This window comes from Daktulosphaira vitifoliae, unplaced genomic scaffold (assembly GCF_025091365.1).
Source record: "Daktulosphaira vitifoliae isolate Bord-2020 unplaced genomic scaffold, ASM2509136v1 Scaffold_3, whole genome shotgun sequence".
Classification (NCBI taxonomy): Eukaryota; Metazoa; Arthropoda; class Insecta; order Hemiptera; family Phylloxeridae; genus Daktulosphaira; species Daktulosphaira vitifoliae.
Genome location: NW_026099574.1, coordinates 28,698,347 through 28,712,760, shown reverse-complemented (window position 1 = coordinate 28,712,760; position 14,414 = coordinate 28,698,347). Strand labels below are relative to the sequence as shown.

Here is a 14,414-nt window from a genome sequence, read left to right as displayed (position 1 = left end):
CATATATAAGCATAAGTAATATATAAGCCTGAAACTCAACTGATTTCATTCGAAAAAACGTGGCACAATAACATATTAAAACTAAAAAGTCACCAGTACTATCTATATATATAACTCTAAGTAGGAAAGAAATATTTTTCAAATTTTCAATTTGAAATATTTTACGAAGAGTGAAATTTTCAATTCTAAAATATTTTAAATTTAAAACCCTAATTTTATTTTTATGTATAGATGCTTAGTAGTTTTTATACTATTTTCATTGATTAAGTAAAAAACTAGTGTTGAAAATATGAATCAAAATTTTACTGATGCATTTAACAATTGCACTTAAACATTTTATTACATATGATAAATCATTGAACTACATATTAAAACACAAAATCACTCGCAATAAAAAATTTTAAATAAATAAAACAATTTTCAACAATAAACTTTATAATTTAAAACCATAACGGTTCAGTGTTGTAAATAACTATTAAAAAATAGTTAAAACAAAAAACAAAGCCAATGACACGTAGTGTTCCCAAGCGGTCACCCATCCAAGTACTAACTACGCCCGACGTTGCTTAACGTCAGTGATCGGACGAGAACTGGTGTATTCAACGTGGTATGGTCGTTGGCGAGAGCTCATAATGTTTTAACGAAATATGAATGTACTGTAGTTTATTTCTATCTAAATATGTTTTAATTAATATTATAAATTATATGCAATGAAAATACAACGTGTATAATATAAGTAATAAGATCATAGTAATAAATATTCTTACAGAAGTCAATCACCAATTAAAACATATTTATATAGAAAAAAACTACACTACATTCATATTTTGTTAAAACTTTATTAGCTCTTGCCAACGACCATACCACGTTGAATACACCAGTTCTCGTCCGATCACTGAAGTTAAGCAACGTCGGGCGTAGTTAGTACTTGGATGGGTGACCGCTTGGGAACACTACGTGTTGTTGGCTATTTTTATTTTAAACAGAATAATGCATAAAATATTATTTTAATATTCTTTTAATTTAACTTACGATATTCTCACAAAAATAATTTTAGGTCAGGCCGACCCCTTTCAGGCAAAAAATTTAATTGTCTCAAATATTAATTTATAAAACATTGATTACATTATATTAATCTCATATAAATATACTACTGAAATACATAAAACATTAGTTAATACATTTAGCGGTGATTTAAGTACTTAAAGTTACACCCAGTTGTTGATGAGAAATCGATAATTTATAGTTAATAAGTTTATTTCAATATATTAATTTGTTTAATGATATCTAAAATAAATTTTTTAACATGTTAGCTTTTTTATTTTTAAAACAACCTAAATAATTTTACCAACTTAATTAACAAATATTAATGTTTTTTAGAAGTTATAACATCATATCATAAAAAATATTCATATATTTTATAAATAAATAAAATATCACAATCATCATGATCTTGTAATTAATTTAAAAATTTTAGATATGTCAGATATAATAGATATGGTATAACATTATTTTTGTCAACATTCGCCACTCTACGGTTTCCCTCTTTATTTATGAGTTGCTGGTCTTTAAAATTCTATTGGTCCTGTATTTTTTTTTTATTCGCTTACCTAAAGAAAGTCTCCAAGTTACGGTTTAACATGTAGGGTAACTTATTGATTACTTCAAAGTTTCTTTTATTGTTCAATATATTTATCATGGCAGTTTTAAAGTTGCCGTTAAATGACAAAGCTGGAGGCGATGATAAGGATTGGGGTATTTGACTTGAGTGTTCTTAAAAAGTTTAAAATTTGTTGCAAGGTTTGGTGATACAATGGACAAACATTTAGATGTTTTTATTTACGAACTGAAGAGTTTTATGTTTAGCTCAAATAATCATATTGAAAAAATCAATTAAGTTTCAAAAATGTTTATAGTACTGTGAAAATCTTTACAAATATTTTCATAATTTATCTGTAATACGAAACATAAGAGTTTAATTTCCAAGATTAAACTTAATTATTAAAAAATGTGTATATTCACAAGCACTAGAGAATATACAGAATTGTGTACGATTTACAATGCATTTGATATGTATTCATTTATTATTGACTAAGAAAATGATATTTTTCTTAGCTTTCGAAGTTGTGCACCCTCTTTAATATTTTATTGTAGGAACTTTATAACAACAAGTATACACTTAGATTCTTTGTTGGTAGTGACTCCATTTTTAAAAATCGTATTTTATCTTATCAAATAAAAAAGTTAAAACTTTATCAACATGTATGTATGATTTACCGTTATTCAAATAAAATGTAATTTATATTCGAATAACGGGAAATCATACATCATTATTTATTATTTTATATATGAACTTAAATTAAAATTCATGGCGCAATCATTTTCGTCGAAGATCAAAAATTTGGTTGCAGAGGTCATATTTTAGTAACATAATATTCTCCAGAAAACACGAAAAATATATATGATATACGAAATTACCCGCTGCGACTCATATATTTACCAAAGTAAGTATAAACAGGTGGGAAGTGCTTGTGAAGTTTATACGAGTAATATATGTATAAGGAAAGGATACGTAGGTCAGTGAATGTCTCCAGAGAGTTAGACGTACTATGGCATTCTGCAGAACAATGTGCCCGGGGGCTTTAGCAAAAATCTGTCCAGTCGAATATCTACCTTATCATGTACATGCGAGTACAGAACATCCGTTTCATTACTGCACGCAATAGACTATGTTGGTAAACTGACAATAGTTCAGCGGAATGTAGGTGGGCAATAGAAAAGGAAAACCGGATAAATTACACAGCTTTTCGATCGACGGACAAGTATTGAATGTATTTTGTGTACAGAACTTGGTTTTGTTTTCCCGAGCGGCCATCCGTCCGGATGTAATATATAAATTGCTTAGGGCAAACGGAATATTTCTACGATTGGCACGGAGGTGTGTCAAATTAAACTACAGTCAGTATGATGGACATACACACAATAAATGACCAGAAAATATATCTTATTAAGCTGTGACATTATTGGCAACTGTGGCCGATCAAAATGGGTGTTGATCACGTGAGTTATTAAGTATACAGTGATTATAATCACAAGCCTACACACTCTCTGCATAGAGTAATAAAAGTTACCATGACAAGTGTAAATCGATACGACCATAAGTGCATGTAAAAAAAGCTGGTTGGTCACCATGAGATACTGACGATACGGTCAATTAATGTTATACATTACTAAACAGCATGTGGGACGAATCCCTTGAGTTTACCACACGGCAACATTTTACTTAGGACCATTAGGCAATCCTATAATAGTGGCACAAATAAACCCTAAGTTCTAAGGTGAATAGTAAAGGCTGGAAGTTTTTTGATTTTCTAAGAGAATTCTTATTAGAAAAAAAGATAATATCTGATAATGATAATTATTCACAATAATTATATAGATAACATATCCTTCATTTTCGATATAGTCAAAAAATAAAATTTTAAGTTATTATATTCAAATGAAAAGCTAAGACTTATATTACACGAATAAATATTATTTTTAAACACGAAAAACTAAAATTTAAGTGAAAATTTTATTAATTAAATTTAAAGTAAAAAGAATTTGATAAATGAGTAACGCAAATGTTATGTTTACTATTAATATTACAGGGATTCCTAAATATTTATTCATTTGATGTCCTACACTAAAAAATAATTTTATACATTTTTAATAAATGCAATTTTTCTAAATAATATTACTATTTCCGATTGCAAGTCAGTTAATGTTGTTAATGTAACTAAAAAATTATTGAAATATAAATTCATGCTAAATCACTGAACAAAATTTAAAAATTTTTTGTAACATAAATAAATAAAATTGAATAAAATGATGTAAAACGGCATTAAAACAATAAACAAAAGTAATTCTTCAAAAATAATTGTTGATTCAATAACAATTATAAAAATTGTTATTAGTGCAATATCCTTTGAATATTTATCATTAATTTAAATTTATATTAATAGAATGTTAAATTATATGCTTGAAAAATTCTTCCCGTATTTGAATTTATATTATGACATCCAACTATTTCGTAAATTGCAAAAAAAGAGTTTTTCTGGTGCGCACAATTACAACACACGTATGTAAACTAAAAGAATTATAATTTTTCATCATAAAGCGCTCACGGCGAATAGATAGTACGTATGGAAAGCAATTCATTTTGCAGTAATCTTGAAACTCTGCAGTCGGTGACAGTAGAAAAAGGTAAAGAATAAGGTTTTATTTATGACCTTAAATAAACAACGGCGGTTTGACGTTATGGTTTATTAGGTAAGTTTTTATTGAATGTATGTAATCCAACGAAATTTTTAAATGAAAAAATATTCACATTATTTTACAAAAATAAAATGTTTTAGAAAACAGTTGATAGATGCGTTTTGTTGATGTAAAATGTGAAAAAGTGATTCTAGTATAACTTTTTAACTTTTGTAATAATTCAATTTAAACGAAAATTATATCCCGAGAAATTATTTATTATACATTGATTATATTATTCTCTAATATTCAAAGAATGTTACTCGATTTAGAAAGTGAACTATGTATTTAATTGCTCAAAACACTAAAAAACAACAATAAAAATTAAGCACTTTACTTAGAGTAAGTTGGCGTAAGAAGACGAGGTTAAGTTTCTAAGATTTTTCTTGACTTCAGTGAATGGATTTTAAATTTGAAATTTGTATAATACTGTAATTATGCATTATAGAATATTTAAGAAAGATAGTTGAAAAATTACCTTAGAGTACTAATGCCTAAAATTTTGATGTTCAAAAATTACATTAAATATGAATTTCTCACCATAATTAAAATTAACGTGGTTGTACATGTGTGTTAGTACTATTGAATAACAATGTATATCACAAAAGAATGTGTTGCTGTTTGATAAAAATATAGAACATTAACAAAATTCATGTTTTCCAATCTAAGTGTCTTCGCCGTATACTCAACGTCCCTCCTTACATATCATATAAAACAATCCGTAATGACCTCTAACTCCTTACCGTAAAATAAACTATCTTTAAATACAAAAAATTCCACAACCGACTTCAAAATCATTCAAATCCTATCATCCCAAAAAATTCCAGATAATCCTCCGGATCGCCAAGATCTTGGAGTAGGGATCTACTTCAATTATAAAATTAATTATATTATAATAACTTTTTAATTTACTAAATTACTAAGTCAGTTGGAGTTCCACCACTGGGTGGAATATCCACAAATTATTGTTTTTTTTTCCAAAGTTACATATGTACAATAATTTTTTTTTATCATAAGTACTTATTGTATATTTTATACAGACTCTATCTTTTTTCTACAATTAAAAACATAAATTTATTAATTAAAATTGCCTTAAACTATAAGTATGTAAGGTCAAGACATAATAATAGTAATAAATATAAGATATAATACAAAAAAATTACTTCAAGATAATATCTTATTTATACTCAACTTAACATTTTAAAGGTAGTAAAAATATACTTTATAACTTACGTTGGATACATTTTGTTCAGTAAATTATTATATCTTATTTAATTTTTTGTATGCACGATCACAAAACTATTTTTTTGTCTGTAACAATTTCATTTTTTTATTCCAAAAAGCCTCTGTATTATTTCAATTAGTACTACTGGTCTGCTATGCTTTTATCCATTTTTTTAGACGTGATCGTTACACTTGATTGCATTTAGTTCCTCTTTTTATACTCTTATTTCCTTGACTTTGTTAACAAAGAAAGAAAACAGATTTCGACTATCTATTGCCAAATCAATTAGTCTAAGTGGCATGTCTTCTATTTCAAAATAAAATATGGTGTTCTTTTTTTTTATGACTAGTCCACTAATATGAAGTAAAAATCTAATTACATTTTATGATTTTACTAAAATATCCACTGATATATGTTTGATACTATGAAAATTGAATTTTTATTAAATACAAACAAAACATAATTTTAAAAGCCTTTAAAAAGTTTATAAATAAAATAATTAATGCATTTTCGTGTTAGTGTAGTGAAACGATATGTTTTAGTAAATTAATCGCGTTAACTGTACTAAATTATATGATTAATATTTGACGAAATCGACTGGTTCATTTAATTTTCTAGGAATCGCTTACTCTTATGATTAATATGTTGTCTTTAATTCTTGGTAACTATTAAACATAGTTGTTGATATAGGCTGAATAACGCGCACCTAACGAAATTCATCGAGAAGTAATCTTGCAATTATTATTTTGATTTCGATGGTTACCGTACACTCAAACATAAAGCTTTATACTTCCCACCTTGTTATTGCGAAATATTACCATAGTACTTTCACACGAATTAAACACATGCACAGCTGTAATACGTGTAATCGTATATTTATTTTAAACGCGTGTAATCGTACCTGTTTCTCCGTTATAATTAATATCGTCTCCGTCCTCTCGTCGCCACATAACATACGGCTCCGGATACCCGGCCGCTTTGCATACTAAAGTAGCATTACTCGCCTCGCGTACTACCATGTCTGTGCTCGTCTCCTTGTCTACAATACTCGGAGGAACTGTAAAAAATATAAAAATATTTATCTGTTAATAATAAATTACAATATTAATGCCAGCTATTTTCACTAAACGATAACAATACGTACCAACAACTTGTAAGTATCCTTGTCTACTGCGCATGGGATCGGTGTTTACCTGACACATGTACCATCCTCGATCTTCTTCTTGAACGTCCTTGATGTGCAAATACCACGACCGATGGTCATTGTATGACAGAGTTAGTCTTGGATTTTGACTAATGACATTGTGGTGGATAGTTAGTATAGTTTGAGTGTCGACTCGAACCCACGCNATCCAAGTACTAACTACGCCCGACGTTGCTTAACTTCAGTGATCGGACGAGAACTGGTGTATTCAACGTGGTATGGTCGTTGGAGAGAGCTCATAATGTTTTAACGAAATATCACCTAAAAACATAATTGAAAAAATAAAAATCATTATTATTTGAAATGTGCACCTAATAAAATTGACTGTTTAAAAATAAAGGTACACATAAAACATTTTTAAGATGCAACATACAAAATTCCTATCTGTAAATAAAACTTCTAATGGCAATAAATATTTATCAAGATCATATAAACTAAAAATTATCTCAGTGCTTTAGTTCTTGTAATCTTTAATATTATGGTGCAATTAAATTTATATGTTATCATGGCTAATAGGGAAAACTGAACTAATAAATAAACTTAACAACATTTTTATCTAATATCATTAGTCACGTTCTTTGATAATTCTAAAATATTTTACTCTCAATTTTTTATCTATTTGAATGTTTTACATTTAAAAAAATGGAACCAAAATTCAGGATTCAAAGAAACTTGTGTACAACAGTGAAAGTTCATTATCAACTAATAACTAATACTTAATAAATATTTTACATCACTAATAAAATAAGAAAATTTGATATACCTCATCTTCATTTGATATTTAGTGAAATTTAAATTAGTTATCAAATTTATTAACTTTACTTTCGTGTAAATGCTCAAATTTTAATACTTTTTATTAATTAAAAACTTTTATCTATCTGTACTTCGAATACAATTTTATTAATACAATGAAATTTCCTTTCATCGGACCCTCTATTAGGCAAAACCCTTTTTTAAACAAAAAAATCTATGATACTGTTTTTTTTTATAGATTAAAATTAAACCCTGTTATACGGAAACATCCCCTTAATGGAAAAAGGTTGGTCTGCAGCGTTTTCGTTGAAAGGACGTTTCATTGTTACATTTTGTACATTTCAATAAAGCAATTTTAAAAGTTTATGAAATGTCACAATTGTTTTTCCCTATTCTACGAAAAATAATACATAATTAACTGATTCTATTTCAGGTTTTGTTTAATTTAGTAAATAAATATTTTTTGATAAATATTACTAGTTTTACAGGAACAAAAACCCTCGGAATAGCTCGTTTCTTCAATTTAAATTTAGATAAAATACTCTGTTAGAAAAATATGTTTCAATTTTATGTTCCCATATTTACCTTAAATTCTCGTAAGTTATCCACAACACAAGCCAGCAAAGCATCTCGTCCCACACTCACCGTGACATTGGGTATCGGTTCAGCGAACCTAGGCATTAAAGGATCTAAAAAATAATAGAAAGCAAAATATTTTGAACATTGTTCTGATTTGGAAATACTACTATTTTATATTGTAAGATATTTTAATAAAGCTAATAAATTATATTACTTTTATTTTTTTTTTTTTATAAAAATGTAATTCAATGAAAAATATTAAAGGATATTCTTCCAAAATAATATTTAATTTTATACTTATTTGCACTTATAATACTAATGAATATTACGTAATGAATAAAAATATTGATAATTAATGAATACAAGACTATATGATGTAAAAACTGTAAGACAGTACAAAAAGTACAAAAAATAAGACCATTATTTAAACCATTACACGATTTAAAATTAAAAGTTATTTAAAATAAATCTTAACCTTAGGTGAATGTTGGAGAAAATACCCATTTATATTTGGTTTATAAGTGATACGTTATTGAAAATATGTACGGATTGCCTATACTTTAAAATATTTTTTTATGAAAACTACTCCATATAAATTTAATATAAAAACAATAAATATGTAATCATTGTATTTAAACTTTGATATAATAAGTTATTACTAATAAAATATGTCAATTAATAATTAAACATAAATGACAATGAATATAATGAGATATATTTTTATTATTATTCGAAAAATTATGAGATTTTCAGGGATGATAGGAAATGTATATAGTCATATGACTTTGAATTATTGGACCTATTACATCATATTAGTTTTTTCTCGTTAAGTGAAAAAACTAACAAAGAGAGCAATATAATAAACTAAATAGTGAGCTATTTTTTTTTTAAATGTAAGTTGTCAATTTTTATATTTTGGACAATAATAAACGAAGCTAAAAAAAATTGTATTTATTATTGATTCAAAGCCGTTATTTAACAATTTTAATTTGTACATATATTACAAAAACATTTCTATAATACCATTTTTATTACATAGTTCTATAATACAATTATTCAAATAAGTTTATTTTTATATGATTCAAGTCAAATTATCGTTTAAATTTCTACATAAATAAATGGTGACCAAGTGTTCTATAAATGAAAATTCGCATTCGGTAAAAAATAATAGTTTTTCAAGAACGGTCATAATATTTTACAAAATAAAATAAAACATGGGAGCACACACCTGATACATGAAACTTTTTTAGAGGATTTTTGGCTTAAAGGCCAATTTAATTCGCAGTCGACACGTCCAAGCCTTTTGATACAAAGATGATAATAATTATAAAAATAATAATTAAAGTTAAAAAGAAAGAAAAAACAATAGCCAATGCCGTGGAACATTTTTAACACTTATTCACAAAATGTAAAAATAAGAATACATTTAAAACTAAAATCAATTTTTGGTTTTCCCAAAAAACACTAATGAGAATTTTTAGATGCAGATTTAAATTATTCCATATTGTAAGTATAATTTTATACTATATAACCGTAGTTCTATGTAGTTGTAAAATATGTTATACATTAAATGTGTCATGTTATGAACGTAAAAATAAAAGTTATTTTATTAATAGCTTATGATCAATGTACTGAAGCTTTAGATCAGTGGAAAAATTAAAATTTTTTTTTTTTTAATATATCTCTGTTTTAACAAAAATATATTTTTGATTACTATTATTAATGTAATAATATTTTATTGTTAAAGCTTTAAAATAACGAGAAATGCTTTTTAATTTTCATTAAAACTTCAAATTAAATAAAAAAAGTCTATAGCTATATTGTTAGTATAGATACACATTCAAATTGTAAACAATGGACATAAAACTACAGATTTGTTAAATTATAACCGGTATTTTTTTTTATGAATTTATTTTTTCTTGTGCTTTTTAAATTAAAAATAATAATAAATATTAATGATAATTTTTTCCTAGTTGACAAGTGTATTCATTTCTTATAATGAAATTATATTTCCAAACAGTTTGCAATCTTTCGCCTTCTTCTAAATAATCCTCATCAACCTTCTTGACGTTTGATGATTTCTTTTTTTTCTGCAGTTTTTGTTAACTTTTTTCATTAAACCTTGGTCAGCAAAACTTAAGGTGAAATAAATTGTCAAAAGAAACTCCTGGATTAAATTCACCGGGTTAGCTTAATCCATAAAACGAATGAATTTTTGCGAAAAAAATCATAGTGATAAAGTCAAAGTTTAAATCATATTTTTTGAAAACCAAGCTGTCAGAAAATTCATTAAACAAATTCCAATATTAAAATTAATTGCGTATACTATAATGCAATTAGTTTTAGTGTACTTTCCGTGTATAACTGTCACGTACAGGTTCATATGAACTCAGTTCCGAATTTAAGGACAAACCACATAATTTAAAGTAATTTTATAGTCTGTAATCGTTGTAAAAAGTTTTTCATTTATTTCACGTAAGTTAAATATTATTGAAGTTATTTAACTGATAAATGATATGTGTTACCTATTATGTATTTTATTAGGACCTAAAATTATTTTATCAGAATTTCAAAACTTATTTTATAAGCGTTGAATGATGTGTTATTTAAAAGATGTGATTTGTAGCTATTTAGAATTGCATTTGACAACAATGTACTATGTTACAACTCGGTTTTTTTATGTTTGGACAATAGATTTTGCGTTTATCGTTTAATGGGACACTATAAAATGGCAGGACATTGATATTATAATTGTTATTATTCGTACAATAAAACGATGGAATAACCAAACCGATTATCTTATTGGCGATCATAGTTGGCTTGTTGTTCTGGGTGAGGAAAATCATGAAGACAGAATAAGTGTTAGTCTAGAGAAATGCATTCATGCCAAATGACTTGTATGCGCCAAGAATAACTAAAGATGATATGACAATATAAATGAAAAGTACTGAATCAAACGACAATAGACGTTCAATGCAGTAAAAGCAAAATTATATTGTATTATATAATAACACTGAGAAAGCAAAAATATTGAAAAAGTCGAAAATTTATTTTAAATATTAAAATCTTTGCCACTTTCGTGAGTCTTTTATATTAAATATAAAAGACTATAAGTAATTCTATATAATTAGAAAAAAAATTTAATTATATTAGATAGACTTGATATAATATACAATAGTTTTGTATTTATAATATTGTATACCTTTTATGAAAAGATATAACATAATAAAAAGTAAAATGAGATTATTCATAAATTAAAATTCTCCATTTTTCTTTCATATATCTCTTAAAACTATTTTTTGTATAAATAACTTCTTGAGAAAAGAATTATGAAGATTTAATTATTTTAAGCAATTAGATTTGATTAATTAAACCGATCAAACTTATATTACTATATTTTCAATTATAATTGTAAATATATCATATAAATTAATCATTACTAAATACTATTTAAGTCAAGAATACTAAAAATAGGGATATTAATATCAACAACGCATTTATTTTAAATTTTGATTAATCTACAGTCATTGAAAAGTAAATAGGGATACTTTCCTATCAATTAATTAATCAGATTAAAAAAAATCTACAAAAATTAATTATCATTCGAATAAATACAGTAACAAAAACAAATAGCTGTGTTCCCAATAACTATTAAAATAAATTTTTTAAATTAAATTTGTTTAATCTGTATGCATATATATTTAAGCAGAGCATTTATTCATTTAAATCAATCACAGGTAAAGCAATACGTCAACCACACAAAATCCTGGTAGCTAAATGTGGCGAGGACGAAAAAAATATAAAGAATAGGCTACGTGGAGGGTAAATTGAGAGGAGGAGACTTGATGTCGCGCCGGTACATACGACAGGCGTCACCGGTCATTAATCATCCAAAGCGGAAGTTACGATCTCATAGTTTTATCTTTTATGCAACTAAAGTCATACAGCCGTTGTTGTGTCAAAATTCAGAAAAAGTAATAATATTATACATCGACAGACAGGCGGCCCAGGTGGACAAAAAAAAAATATTTATAAAAAAAATTCCCGACGTGACGGGAGTACTTTATCTATAATTTGAATATTTCTTTTTTTTATAATATCATTGCAAACTTTTTTTGGCGTTTAAAAAATACTTCAATGAATGGCTTATCCAATTATATAGAAAACTTTTCACAGTTACAGTAGTTATTTATAATTTTCACCTTAACTTATACAAAATCGTCTATGATCATCTTAAAAAAATGCAAAAACCATGTTTATTTTTGAAATAAAATTTTCCATTTCTTTAAAAAAAACTTTTAATAATTTGTTATAATATCTGATAATAAAGAGGTAAAGCTTAATTAACCGTTTAATTAACGGTATCACAAAAAGTACCTTCTCAACTTAACATCAAATGTAAAACTAATAGTTGGTGTATTATACTATTATAGTAGTTGAATAATTATTTAAAGTAAAACTTTCATACTTTTAAGTAGTTTATTAATAAATTATATTTGGGAATATATTGTATTATAATCAGAATAACAAACATATAAAAACGTAATTAATATTACTCTGAATATTAAATACATTAAAAGCTTGTAACAGATTTTGTGAAGACCAAGCACTAACACGTTAAAGTTAAAATTTAGAAATTTAGTTACTTTATCTTATTAACTAGAACGAAAAATTATAGAAAATAATCATATGAACTCAGAACAATATGTAACTATAGTTATGCAACTACACTTATATATAGGTGATATATATAATATACAAGTTGATTCATTCAAGATAAGACACTCGTTTACTCAGTAACTATTGAAAATTAAAAATTTTTGGTAAGAAAAATATTGTTTGATTCAAAAAACACTACAATAATATGTAGTAAAAACATAATATTTTTCATCCCTTCAAGGTTAAAAAACATTAAGTTCAGTTTTTTAAATGAGAACACATATTTTGAATTTAATAAAATGTTTGAGTTTTTAATTTAATAGTAAATGGCATTTGAAGTTTCAATATAACTTTATTCGTTTATTAGATATAAACATTTAAAGTTTCAAATTTTTGAGTTAATATACATGTATAATACACTAGGGATTACAAATACAGGTAGCTAATTGGTTTCTATGACATTGCTGTTACAGTCATGGATTTTTTATTATCAATTATGATTATGATTAGATATAATTTCTGTAATGTCAATTAGTGTATTTATTAACTCACAACAATGTGCCTTACTACCATTGATAATAACAATGCAGTGTATCTGCTAATATCTATGTCATAAAAAACCAATTTGCTACCTGTATTTGTAATCCCTAGTGTATTAGACATGTATATTAACTCAAAAATTTGAAACTTTAAGTGTTTATATCTAATTAACGAATAAAGTTATATCAAAAAAGTCAAATGTCATTTGTTATTAAATTAAAATCTCAAACATTTTATTAAATTCAAAATATGTGTTCTCATTTAAAAAATTCAACTTAATGTTTTTTAACCTTAAATGGATGAAAAATATCATGTTTTTACTACATATTATTATAGTGTTTTTTGAATCAAACAATATTTTTCTTACCAAAAATTTTAAACGTTCAATAGTTACTCAGTAAACGAGTGTCTTATCCTTAATGAATCACCTGTATAGGTGGTCAATAAGTGAGGAAACGGGTTCTTATTGTTCTCATTTTTTATAACAATTGACCTGTTTCCTGACTTACTGAACACCCTGTATATTACAATTTTAAACATATTTAATAAATTTGTCAACATACGATAGAAAAAAACTTTATAATTTAACCTTTTACCGTTGTCATTAAAACTAGTAATACTAATAAAATCCTAGTAAAATCAACAAATTTATTGTTAATATATACAACCGATAATAATTTTTTGTTAGTTAAACAAAAATATTTATTAGGATAAAAAATTGATCAAGGAATCAAATATTTTGTTCAAGTTACAATAGTATATTCGATTTAGCATTTAAAAAAAATGTAAGCTATATTTTTTTTATCTTAGAAACACAAATGAATTTTACAGTAATTATTATTAAGTGTTTTTAATTACGACGAGAATATAATCAATACTTGTAAAAATAACAAATGTAATTAATTATGACAAAGAACTAAACAAAACCTTCAAGTAAAAAAATGTATAAATAAATATAAAGTAATTATAATTTGATGCACACTGCTACTTAGTATTAAACTGAGCTTAATGAAAATTTTATCGTTTTTTCTAATATAAATCATAGTATTCAATACTATTGTCTTCTATACATATCATACATTATTAGTATCATACAATGTCTTTACATAATAATTATTATAATAAAAACAAATATTTCTGTAATACTAAAAATTATTA

The 14,414-nt window shown here is 25.6% G+C and overlaps 1 protein-coding gene and 2 non-coding genes across 6 annotated transcripts in view; 1 reads left to right on the top strand and 2 right to left on the bottom strand.

The window, feature by feature from the left end:
* The window catches only part of LOC126900822 (lachesin-like), a 61,072-nt gene that overhangs the window by 9,365 nt on the left and 37,293 nt on the right, over positions 1–14,414 (bottom strand). For all 4 annotated transcript variants that reach the window (XM_050676792.1, XM_050676791.1, XM_050676793.1 and 1 more), the window contains 3 exons: positions 8,063–8,167; positions 6,666–6,872; positions 6,423–6,578 (listed from right to left, as the gene is read on the bottom strand). In XM_050676792.1, the coding sequence (XP_050532749.1) occupies positions 6,423–6,578; positions 6,666–6,872; positions 8,063–8,167 (468 nt within the window). The remainder of the gene's footprint in view (positions 1–6,422; positions 6,579–6,665; positions 6,873–8,062; positions 8,168–14,414) is intronic.
* Positions 503–621, bottom strand: LOC126903383 (5S ribosomal RNA). Its single transcript, XR_007703481.1, has one exon. It is a non-coding gene; the product is annotated as a 5S ribosomal RNA (ribosomal RNA).
* On the top strand, positions 851–969 carry LOC126903410 (5S ribosomal RNA). The gene has a single exon (XR_007703505.1). It is a non-coding gene; the product is annotated as a 5S ribosomal RNA (ribosomal RNA).